Below are 13,432 nucleotides of genomic sequence, written 5' to 3' on the forward strand. Positions count from 1 at the left end.
TGTCAAATCCATTCTGCGATTGCCGTGTTAAGAATGAGGCTACCGTACTAAATCATTTTATGTTTCTAAATAGATCCATCTACAGCGTTATCTACACTTAAATAAAGAAAAAACAGGCACATACATACATACATATTGTGTATACATACACACACACACATATATATATATAAATAAAGGCGTTGCCACGGAGGAAAATTGAAAGGCGAGAAAGCCAAGAACTTTCGGTCTAGCACGACTCTTTACTTAGGCACAACAGATCATACAGAGCAAAAACATAGTACAAGTAGGCTTAATATCCAAATTGACATTACAAGATTAGCATAAGGTCCAATTGGACCGAAAATTCTTGGCTTTCTCGCCTTTCAATTTTTCTCCGTGGCAACACCTTTATTTATACACAGCATCACGTTTTATATACTTCGTGATCAAGTTATACACACACACACACACACACACACACACATATATATATATGTATATATATATATATATATATATATATATATATATATACATATGCACATGTATATACTATATATATATATATCATATATATATATATATATATATGTGTGTGTGTGTGTGTGTGTGTGTGTGTGTGTGTGAATGTATATATATAGTGTGTAAATATATGTTGCTTTTTTATCGCGTATATATATATATATATATATATATATATATTATATATATATATATATATATATATATATATGTATATATATACATATATACATGTATATATATATAATATATATATATGTATATATATACATATATACATGTATATATATATATATATATATATATATATCGATATATATATATGTGTGTGTGTGTGTGTGTGTGTGGGTGTGTATGTATGTGTATATTATATATATATATATATATATATATATCTATATATATATATATATATATATATGTGTGTGTGTATATATGTGTTTTTTTCTGCGTGTAGATAATGCTGTAAATGGCCCTCCACCACCCAATAAGAAAGTGAAGAATGCATAAATAAAAGTGGCAAACACCAGTCACCCAAGAAATTTTTGATTTCAAACGCTGTCTATCATTGTCACGTTCATTCTGTGATTGTCGTATTAATCACTGGCTCTGTATGATAAATGGTCACTGTAGCAGTGTGGGGTCTGCGGTGGGAGGTTGAAACTAACATTCTTTGGAAGGACAGAATGAAGCCCTCTTGAGGCAAAGGGAAGGAAGATTTCAAAGAAAATATATTAAATGCTACGAAGAGTGGGAAAAGAAGCAGGTTAAATTTAAGAACATTTTTCAAAAGAGGACGACAGGAAAAGGCAGTATAATCCTCAAGTATTTCAGATATATAACTACAATACATATGCCATTATAACAAAATGCACACATTCGCAGTCATATTTAAACAAATCAACGGCAAGTTAAAAAAGTATCTTGAAAATAAAACAGAATAAAAGAAACTTTTGAGAAACTTAAGATAAAACTAGAACAAGTTGATATTCAAAGTGTTGGACAGCTAGATGGGAAGAGACCGACGGAACAGACAATAGGTCTAGAGGCGGAAGCAATGCAGCTGGGATGAAGGACACAGCAGAAAATCCTTTCTACCGTCTAGAGCAAGGGTTTTCAACCTTTTCCTCCTAACGTACCCTTTTGGGTATTTGGAATTTCAGTAATGTATTCCCTTCATTTTGTATATTAGGTGGAAAAGAAACCCAATTCAGAAAAACTGTAGAGAGGGGAAGTAAGTACATAAACTCCTGACATAACCAATAACATTGTAAACATAAAGAATTCCATAGAAAAATAAAAGAAATTTTTTCATAATTACTTACCTCTGGCTATGCAGTAAATTTTCAAGGTTATGGTACGGAGCTACAAAATACATTATTATTACATCATCTGCAAAGGTAGTTCATGAAATGGCTGATACTGTTTTCATTAACTATCCTAGTTGGCCGAGGAGGTGCCATGGGGAGCGCGTACCCCCTGACAGAGACCCTTGGCGTACCACCTGAGATACGCCTATACCGCAGGTTGAAAACCCCTGGTCTGAGTGTGTCTTCCAAAGCTAAGTGAAAGGGCGAAGGGGAATGTATAGGAAACAACGAGAGGGAGAGTCTTTGGAAAAAGACAGCATAAAAGCAGAGTTAACGTGAAGCAAAGGCATAGATATAAAGACGGCGTGTATAACAAAGAAGACGAAAAATGCTGCGTAGACTAACAGGACCTAAGAATACCACAATAAAGGCTCACTTCATATCCTAAAAATCTCACCTTTTCACCTGCAAAAATATGCAAATGACCTGCGGGCTGCTGCTCTATGAGCAAGAGCCCGTGTTGGCATGAGGCCAGCTTAATCTTCAACAACTTAACCCCTGAATAGTAAAAGTACGTCTCCAACCAAGCCCGCTGCGTGACAGTAGGTGTACACGTGGACGACAAATTTCCATTGATATCTAAGTGCCAGTATTTCCGTTGGCATTATTTATGAAGGTTATATTTTAGATTATATCTATGGGGAAGTCAACTGCCCTGCAATACTTAGTTTTCCTAACACAAAACTAGCCGAGCTTATGGTTCTTAAAAGTTCTTTTTACCTACGACGTTTTAAGTTTTACTCTTCCTCCGAGAAGTCTACTTCTTTCCAAATGTCATTAGCGGATCCAGAAAAATTTCATGGGGCCACCAATTTTCATATTTGTGTGTGTGTGTGTGTGTGTGTGTGTGTGTGTGTACGTACACATATATCTATCTATACAAATACTGTATGTTATCATAATTTTTTTCTCAAAATTTTATTATTTCTATAACAGATTTTTATCTTTCCCCATTGTCATATTTTTCATTTATGATATCATTACCTAAACCTTCAGTATTATCATTTTGTCATTTTTTTCACGGGGATGGGGGGCACGTACCCATGCAGACCCCTCCACTGCCCCGGGACCGCTAGGCATAATGAAGCGAAATTCTCTCACGGGAAGTAGTAACCTACCAGCAAAATCATTACAAAATTATATCATGTACTCTCACTCTCATTATCACCTATGTTTGTAAGCCATTCCTAATTCCTAATAATCTTATCTTATAATTATACCTATTAAGTATTAGTGCATACCTTTTGGGACAAACCATATGCTAATATAGTTACCTCAGAGTAGACTGCTTATTTATGGAAATAGAGCAAAACGAACAAAAAACCAACAACAGAAATAAAATTTATGTGCAACTAACAATAATGACAAACAGATGAAAATCGACAACTCAAAAACCATATGATAAGAGTAAATATACTATAAAAACAAGTATATTATTAAGGATAAACTGCATTAAAATGGCTGAAAGTTGAAATTCTTATACACCTGAATTTAGCAAGGTAGTATACTCTGACGACTTCACATCTGCCAAACACTGATTAAGTATGCAGGGAATACTTGTAAGGTTTTCTAAAAAGATTTTCGAAGACTATTCTAATACTCTCTCGCCAGAGCCAATTTTGTGCATTTAAATCTGTCACAACGCTCACGGTTACTCGTGTGTATTTCCGTTCTATCTTTTAAGGGATTCTTGCATTAAAGTTATTTAAAGTGATCTTTATAAGCCCTCGTAAGTAAATCTCGCTTTCCACCCGAGGGTGTAGGTGAACATACCTTAGACCAAACATACTTCCAAAGAATATTTATCATCCTTTTAATTATAATATAATAAAAATAATTGACTTGAAAAATACGAGTGCCAAATTTTTCACTTTAGGGTTCCTGAAAAATTTGGCAATAGAAAGAACGTTCTACAATAATGTTATTAAAATGAATATTATAATATTATAATGACTCCACGAAAAAGTTAATGTTCCAGCTTCTATGACCACAATGGAACGAGCAACCGACCACGAAGGGCCTTGTTTAAGACCCCAAAGTTTAGCAAAAAAAGACAGACCAATGTCAGAGTGGCTGTTGAAAGTACATTCCACTCGTTAACTGTACCGTCTTATATCAATGTTAATTTGAAAATAAGATTGTAAAACCTATTTATGAATTTGAATTTCCAACTTTATTTTGCGACAGGTATAATTTTTTTTCTTATACTTTTACTGTACATCTCTCTAACATTAGCCTTCCACTCGGTCTCGAAGTTTGAAACTTCGTTTAATGAACGAGGAAAGCTTTATTTGTTTTCGTGTTCTCCATTTCATCCTTGAACAGGAGTTTCCTTCCAACCAAGAAGTATCGGATAACGCAACAGCAAAGATATAGACTTACAAGTCGAAGGAGGATTCACAATCCGATATTCGATGACGCCTGCAGGCAAAGCAGTCATAGGTTTTGTAGTGAGGGGCCGTTGAGTTCCTTCGCAAGGTTGGAGGAGGAAGGCCCCTAACAAAGTCAGCGTCTGCAAGTGCAGAAGACGAATGGCCCCCATCTCTGCAGGCGACTTATTTTTCCACACAGGCTGCAAACAGAATGGAAATAATGGAAATGTAATTACGAAAATATCCTCAGTCTAGAAGGAGTTACGCAACACGAAAACAGAAATGGTAGGGATCAGGCTTTGCAATCTTTGTCTAATTTCTTTCTCAACTTTTAGAACATTCTACGGGACTTGAGTTCTCTGTTCAGTTAAATGCATGCTGCCAATGATTCAACCCCTTATACACGGATTCCGTATTAAAATTTTAAGATAGTTTTCCCTCAAGACATTCGATGACTACGAACGGATGAGAGTCACCTTTGAGTCATAACTGATTTGCGATTGATCACATCAGAGAGAGAGAGAGAGAAAAAAAAAGACTGTTTCGCTCCTTGATACCAAACTTTCGTAATTTCGGACGAAAATAAAACCTCATTATTAAACAATACTGAAAATCTGCCGAGGCTCACATTTATTTTTATTTCTGAAACCTTAATTTGACTTGAGATGCGGTAACTGTGTGTGTATAAGGATAGCGCATTAAGTAGATAAAGGAGGATTTCGGTTTCAGTGGATTAAGTTGTTAATGTTTTTGGCTGGAAAAGTGAAGATAATAAACGCGACTTCCTTATTTAACGGATAATGTTACCAGTACCCATTGCAAAAGAACAATCTTGCATTTATCCCATTCCATATATCCTCACCTATGAATAATAAGCTAATAATGATACACATTAACCGAAGAAAAAAAATCTGAAAATACCTGAGATCAGCGAAGACGGAGCAACGTCGTCTTACCTCGGGCGTCGATGACAACTCTGTAATGTGGCATAAACATTGGAATCCAGAATCAATGGGAACTATCAACAATGACGAAGCACGAGACTACCACATTAATAAACTGCCAATGAGTGCAGCCCTCTGTCCAAGCGTCTTCTTTTGACGGTAAAATATACTTGAAACGCATGATTCGCAGTCAATACTTCCCAGGCCCCGGTGTATCATAAAAACTGTAATTTAACGAATAATCCATTTTTTCTTTTGTAAACGACACGTTCGCCGTGAACTTGACTCAAAAGGATTAGGGAACTTTAATCATGAAGCGATGCATATAGCTATTCTAGGAGTCTACCCCTCGGGTGCTAGCCTCTACAACCACATTCACGGTAAATTATAGCAACACTTAACTTTTTATCACTTTTTATACCCGGAGTGTGAATGAACTTCAGTTAGTGCCAACCTAACGATGAGAGCTTTATGAATGAGATGCATCCATATACATACATACATATACATATATGTTATATACATATGCATATAGATTTTTATATAATTATATATATATATATTATATATATATATATATATATATATATATATATATCTATATATATATATATATATATTATATATATATATATATATATATTATATATATATATATATAATATCCACATGTATTGTGTATATAATTCAGTCAAATTGCCAATGAATGTTTGTTTACTGATTCCGAGCAACTCGCATGTCACAGGGACTACAATTTGCAGTGTCTTGCAGCAAGGGTTTGTGGATAAGCCTTTATTTGACGAAAAGATACAGCTAAACATTTAAACAGGCAGAGGTGGAAGTGCTTTCCTTTCTTCTAGGCGCCAAGCAAGTGTAGACAGGGTAAAATTACAAAACATAATATAAACTTAATGAACAACTATTATCAACTTACCTCACTTTAAAAAAAATACCCAACGTAATGTATTTATTGTAGTTAACTTGGTATTTTCAATTTCAAAGCTTCAACCAAAGGACAATGTATTCAGTAGGAAATGGGCTACCATACTATTACTCTTTTTATATCAGTATTGAACGCTATGATAACTCATTGTGGCACCGTGAACCAACACAAATTAAACTTGGTTATTTTAAACAAACGCAGAACTAACATCGACCGGATATCAATATCTTCCTTTCCTAATGAAGATGGAGCTGTAGCTCTCTGCATCATGGCTGTGCTTAGCAAGAGCTTTTACTCAAGTTTCACATCCAGCAAACAATTTAGGAATGAGAGGAATCGCTGAGGGCGCTAGTAAATAAATCCAACAGTTCTTTCATGGTATAGCTTTTGATGGCCTCTTATTTCATCAATTAAGGCATGTTGTATCCTTCTGGATAAGTAATGTGTCCAGATGTCTCGAGAAAATTAATTGAACAGGGTGCCCATCGTGGAGTTTATCCGAAACCCAGAGGGTCAGTTTAGCAAACGGCACTCTCATGAAGACAGTCTTTCTTCATTCCTTTCACAACTTTAAAGGAGCAGACTTTCGGGCAATAATATGACAACCATTTTTCCATAGATATTCAATGTATCTTCCCTACAGGATGCCCACATCCTTTACATTCCTTATTTCACGAACTCTTGCATTTTTAGACAAAAAACGCTAAACTTTCCGGAGATGAACTGTGATCTTCCACCCAACACGTCTTTTAAAGGGCCTTAACTGCCTTCTTTCTGCTTCCAACCCATTGTAATATTTTGTTTGAAGGTGCGTTTACGTTGCATGGAACCAGTGGTTATACAGCAACGGGACCAACGGCTTTACGTGACTTCCGAACCACGTCGAAAGTGAACTTCTATCACCAGAAATACATATCTCTCACCCCTCTATGGAATGCTCGAGAATCGAACTCGCGGCCATCGAGGTGGCACACCAACACCGTACCGACCACGTCACTGAGGCGCTGAACTTGTGAATTACCTACACTATGTAAGTGCTCTTATATTTAGCTACAATTAGGTAGTACCAGCTTCTAAACAAAATATGGAAGCCAACCTTTCCCATGGCTAATTTGCGCTTCCTATTTGTTAGTTTATCCTCTTGATTCGAGACAGTGCTCAACATACAAGCATGTACTCCAATTAGTCTCATGCCTCCTCTATGTAGCATTGGTGATAAATCTAATACAACATGGCGAATTTCCAACCGCAAATAAGCACTAAAACGGCTTGCTTCCTAAATTCCTCTGATCGTTGGGTGTTGGGATCGTGGATTCCCAAAGTACACAATCCAAGGACCAGACCAGCAAAGTCAGTTCATTATCATAATCTCATAAGAAACCAACTAGGGCCATCATTATTCTCGCGCCATAACATAATGCATCTTTCGTTCAGCGAATACTACAGTTACTTTTGAATTATTTCAATTACACACGCGATCAGCTTCCATCAGTAAAGCAGCTTTGAAAAAGTATGAACCAATGATGCTAATACTACCGCAATTGTCTTTTTAGTGCAGCATAATATTCCAAGTTCACAATTCTCCAAATACACCACCTTAAAATGTTACTGGGCACCTGTTTGGACGTAGTTGCGGTCCTGAAATTTTCAGACCAAAAAAAGTATTCAGTTATGGATCCTCAGTATCTACTATATCAAATACCTTTAAGCACAATGCAAACGTTCCAAATTAGAGACCTCCTCTAACAAAATGGGTATGTTTGATCCAGATTGGACTTATGCAGAGACAGAAGCAATTAAACAAAACGCTGTGAACGTAGAGTATGTACAAAGCTATGAATGCATGGTGATACAGACAGGGAACACAGGCAAGTACTTTATTTCTTCCTTCTCAGTTGTAACAAAACATCTGATGTTTTTTGTCCCCAGGCCTCTTAAACTATTTAAAATACCATACCAGAATCTCAGGTCGTCTTTACTGGCCGACCTAAACTAAAACTCTTCAACAAGCACCTGATCCATACGTATTATTCAGCTGAAAACAACAACCGAGGAAAATAGCTATAGTTACTTCCAGTAGCATGGACCATGTAAATCCCAATTGCTGGTAGTTAAGGATACAGGACAGTTTCCGGAACCAGTTTTAAAACAAAAGTCGAACAACCGGTTTGTGTTGAGATATTTATTAAACAATATTAGCATATTTATCTGGGTATGTTGGTTCAGTTACTTGCTATGTGATGTGACAAGCCCTCTTATTTGAAGCTTAGTGCACGAACAGCGTGTAGCCTTACGTTGTCGATTTGGATATTCCTTATCGAATTTAACTCATTCATTCCACTAGAACGTTCCTTAAGCAACTAAACCTGCTTATAAATAAAGCATCATATAGGATTAAAAAATTTAAAGTACCTGTTCAACATTTTAAATGGTTTACTCCTGCTTACCCATCCACACTTTGCGTTAAAAATAATCACATGAGAAATAATTTGAATAGTGTAATATTTGAAATCAGAGCAACAAAATCTTCGAGATTCTTGAAAAATTATGGAATAGGATCTAGCAAATTATTGAAAATCTCAAAGTTTGCAGCCCAATTATGGAATTAAGGAGCAAACAGTTGTGTAAAGTTTTCGTGGAACGCAAGCGGTAATTCTAAGCCCGCATTCCGCGGTACAATAGACTATGGCAATTGACGTTTTCCTATGTTATTTTACTTGCTGAACAAGAATTTAAAGTAATATTCATTCGGTCGACTGTAATTAAACCGTAATTTACCTCTGAAGACGGTAAATCTAAAGGAGAGCTCCGTCTCTTGTTTGCAGAAGAATATATATTTTTCCGATGTATTTTTTATTGATTATGCTTCAACTGATCATTAATATTGGTGGCATCAGGCAATTACACCCTTGTTCCCATCTAACAATCTTGGGGGACCCCAGTGGGAACCGGGTTTTTTGGGTGGGGGGGAGCAGGAGAAAAGTGATTTCCAGGGCACTACCTAACCAAACAAACCACCTAACCTAACCTAGAGCGCCGTACCCCTACCTAGGCCTAGCGGGGGGGGGGGGGGGGGGGGGGGGGGGGGGGGGGCTTCGCCCCCCTGCGATTCCCCCCCCTAAGGGCACTACCTTCCCTGCACACTTCATGACAATTGCGAAAAATTTGAGCGGCCATTAGGCTAACAGAGACAATACTCCAGCATATTTGACACGATAATCACATATTTCATACGATAATAAAAATATATACAGGAAATAGCTTGCCTTACATAGGTTTTATCGCACCGAAAGGCTATTTTGTTGAAGTCAAGAAGGCACTTTTCCTTACAAGTCGGGCAAATATGTTCACTCTTGATTAAACCGTGATTTTAGGCAAAAGTTATGAGCCTTTCTATAGGCCCATAATAGTTTGTGAAATCTCGATAATTCACGTAATTTTCACACACTATGGGGAAAGTTTCCTGGGGAACAAAATCGGAGCGTGAAGACGGTCGTGCTAATTCACTCACGGCGTTAGTGCAACTCAAGGCCTATATAGGCCTTGGTGCAACTAACGCTTAATTGGAGAAAATAGGTGTATTTGCCGAAAAAATTTACGACTTGGTAACATTATATATTGTCATTGGCTGAAAACACTGTGCTTTCTTTTGTTTCAGAGGAAAATGAAACGTGCTTATTTGCGACTGGATATTGTCTATAATGATGTCACTTTTTGGGTGGAGTTTTTTGTGACGTCATTCGGAAGGTGTGGTTTCAGCATGACAATTCGAGACTGCGCAGCACACAAACGAACGAACAGCTCATTAAAATAGGTGATACGACAGAGACAACAACATGGACTTTGTTTTTTCTGTAGGTAACAAATCTTCAAGGGTAAATTACACGTTAATTACAGCCGGCCGAAAAAATATTATCTTAAATTCTTGTTCAGGCGGTAAAACTGTATAGAAAAACGTTAACTGGCATAGTCTAGTTCGCCGATAAATGAAACTGTAAAAGACTAAACACCAAACCAATATCCAAAATCCAGAAGAGTTCATAATAATATGTAATAAACAAAACCTATCAACGCTAAACAAAACGTACGTAAACCAATCCTATCAAATAGAGCTGGAACATAAACCACAAACACCCCACAGTCCCCACTAACGAATACCATGGCGGGACACAAAACACAATTACTATAAGTTAGCACCCGTTACTTCGGCGAGAGATACTATGATAGCGGCATAGCACCCGTGGGCCGTGACCCGAGTCACCCAAGCGACCCAACACTTCTCACTCTCAGTCATCACTCATCAGTTAAAAGCGTTTTAGCCAAGACGAAAGTCCTTGCCAAGGACGATGAAGACCAAGACCTCACGCACAACGTCTTTCATTTATGTTGGTTGGCCCTTTATGACTTTGGGAAATTCATCTTTTTCGTTAAATTAGTAGAGCGTGTTACTATGAATGTGCAGAGAAACATAATGATGATAACCTTTATCTTTTGTTCTGAAATTTAAATTCTTTTCTCTTGATGAGAGAGAGAGAAGGGGGTTGGGATTATTCCGAATGTCACTTGATCGGATTAAGACGTAAACAGATCTTTAAGGAGATAATTTCAACAATAGACGTTTAACTGCATGGAAAGATGAACATTTTTCAGTTTCGACCAAAGAATAATAAAAAAACAGTTTTAGTTATGTCCGCTGATGTATCAAATTTACCTTTAAATTTTTAGACTGAGTTAATGTTTATAAGTTATTCGAAATTAAAGCCCAAGAAAAAATGATTTCCATGATCATTACAGGTGAACGTTATTATTATTCATAATGTGCACACATTCTGATCATTATCATTAATTATTATTATTATTATTCCGAAGATGAACCCTACTTCATGAAACAAACCCACTGGGGTCACTGACTTGAAATTCAAGCTCCCAAAGAATATGGTGTTCATTAGGAAGAAGTAAGGGGGGGGGGGAGGTTAAAGGGAAATACGGAAAAAAATCGCTAATCGCTTATTAAAAAAGAAAAATAAATTTAAAAATTAATAAATAGATAAAAATGTAAGTAAATTATTGAAATGCAAGGACAAATGTATTAAGTTAGTAATACTTGAACTTATGTTAGTAATACTTGAAGTAATGCTTGAACTTAGGTTAGTAATACTTGAAGTAATGCTTGAACTTAGGTTAGTAATACTTGAACTTAGGTTAGTAATGCTTGAACTTCTGAAATTCCAATCGCACTGAGAAGTTCGACAGCGATGCACATTTACTGCATATTGGTGCTGCTGTTCAGCGAATCTATAGTTGCTCTCGGCAGATAAAGGGGATCAGGGATCAATTATGAATGTGACAGATCTCTGTTGAAATGTAACTTATGAAAAATTGGCAAAAAAAAAAAAAAAACCATCCGTCGATGGTCCAAGTCATAACTACTATGACGAAACAGAGACCTACCACTACGAACCACGCTATCGAAAAGAGGTAAAACTCTGACAAAAGCAGACATCCATACCGGAGAACAGTATTCTGGGAAAGGATATGACCTAAAACAGGTTGCATTGATTTTATCAAACATATGAAGCCTTTCATGCAATATCTAATTTGTTGAAACTTTCATTAGATATTTCTCAAAAGTAAGATGCGAGTCAAAAGTTAAAGCTTCAGCCTCATTCAGCAGTGTCCTATCCACCTGAAGGGGAGGATGGGGTGGAAAATATATGCAAGATCTGCTAATCAATAGTAATTTCGTTTTACTGGAGTTCACCCTCATACATCACCGACTACAGCATGCACTAATCCGGTCCATGTCACGATTGAGGCTGAGGGCAGCTTCATTTCTCACGAGTGGAGACTTTAGGGCCAGGAGTATCCTGGAGTATACCAAGGTATAACTATTCTTTGGACCTTGGAGTATACAAGCCATTCTGTGGCGACACGGAGTTGCGTCGGTGTGTGACGGGGATGTGGCTTCCCATAAATTTCCATTGTTTATAAATTACTTTGAAACGTTTCCTCGTTTTTAATCGACTCCCTTATCATTCAATTCATCAACTGTCGCTCTACTAGTTCCATTTCTGTTGACAGAGCTTATCCTCTGTCTTTTGCAGTTACTTGTTATTTTGGTGTCTTTTTACAGTACTACACATTTTGTTGTTTACAACCACTAGGTCTTTTACACTCTCTCGATTTCCTTTCTCCTACGTAATACAGTTATATTTCTCATCACCATTCAGTAATGTATTCCATTAGTGATCTCCAGCATTCTTCTCCTAGTTCCGCCCTATCTCCTGTATTCTACGAACCCTTACTGCCCTTTGAATTCTCCATGAATCACTGTTCTTTTGCCTTTTCCGTTTTTTCCTCTAATTCATCAGCCACCTTCTTATTCCCTTCTCTTGCTCCTATAGTTACCCCACACTCCACGTATACTAACAGTATTCTCATTTTCTATATATAATTCTCCTTTCATAGATCTCTGGGTGTTCTCGCATTTTGAGCGGAACAAATATACTTTCTTCTTCTCTATGAAACTTTTTACATCGTACATTAAACAAACGTATAGTCATTAAAATGTAACTGTCAATGAAACTACAATATTACCAGTAAAAAAGGAAACAACCGAGCATAAAATCAAGACTGAGTAGGACGTTTATGAGATAAGTGGCAAGAGATGTGCAGTTTTAGATGGCATCGGTGGTAATGCCAAAAACTGAGGCATCTCTCTGCCTTCACTGTTGATACAGTTCTTTTAATAGCGACTGGTTACACGGAAATGCAGAATGCAATAATTGCATTAGGGGATGAAACTGGGCTGCGATTTGAAGGAATTGTTGAGCGTGGTGCCAGAATTGCTGGGTCTGAAACTTTGCGCGATAAGATTTACCCCTGATGCTGGTCTAGGAATGGAAGGAAACTGAATCATAGGAAGTTGATTCTGTAACTGTTAATGTCATTAAAAATATAACTGTAGGCCTGGAAGGTCTTGAAGTAGCTGTAAGGATGATGACTATCCCTAGCATAGAGAAGGTAAGCAATGTAAATGAGGTGAAGGAAAAAATTTGTGGCAATCTGGCTTTTTAAGTAAAATCACTAAGAGCAAAATAAAACAGTCAATGTTCTTAGGTTTATTTCAGTTACTGATACAATGCCAGTCTCTCAAGACAAAATGGTTCATTTTGACCATGAAAGCAGTGTAGCCGATGCATTAGTTGACAGAACTATCTAATCAATCCCTTATTTAAAGAAGAAGATAAGCCTTCTTCAAGAAACCTTCCGCACGCATCATATTCTAAAATGCGATCC

The 13,432-nt window shown here is 36.9% G+C and overlaps 2 protein-coding genes across 2 annotated transcripts in view; both read right to left on the reverse strand.

Annotated features, from left to right (window-relative positions):
* The window catches only part of LOC135207135 (uncharacterized protein DDB_G0271670-like), a 41,352-nt gene extending 36,032 nt beyond the window's left edge, over nt 1-5,320 (reverse strand). The window contains exons 1-2 of the mRNA XM_064238727.1: nt 5,168-5,320; nt 4,257-4,446 (exon numbers count right to left, since the gene is read on the reverse strand). Of these exons, the coding sequence (XP_064094797.1) occupies nt 4,257-4,416 (160 nt within the window). The 5' untranslated portion in view covers nt 4,417-4,446; nt 5,168-5,320. The remainder of the gene's footprint in view (nt 1-4,256; nt 4,447-5,167) is intronic.
* The window catches only part of LOC135207339 (eukaryotic translation initiation factor 3 subunit J-like), a 190,284-nt gene that overhangs the window by 106,351 nt on the left and 70,501 nt on the right, over nt 1-13,432 (reverse strand). The window lies entirely within an intron of this gene.

This window comes from Macrobrachium nipponense, chromosome 32 (assembly GCF_015104395.2).
Source record: "Macrobrachium nipponense isolate FS-2020 chromosome 32, ASM1510439v2, whole genome shotgun sequence".
Lineage (NCBI taxonomy): Eukaryota > Metazoa > Arthropoda > Malacostraca > Decapoda > Palaemonidae > Macrobrachium > Macrobrachium nipponense.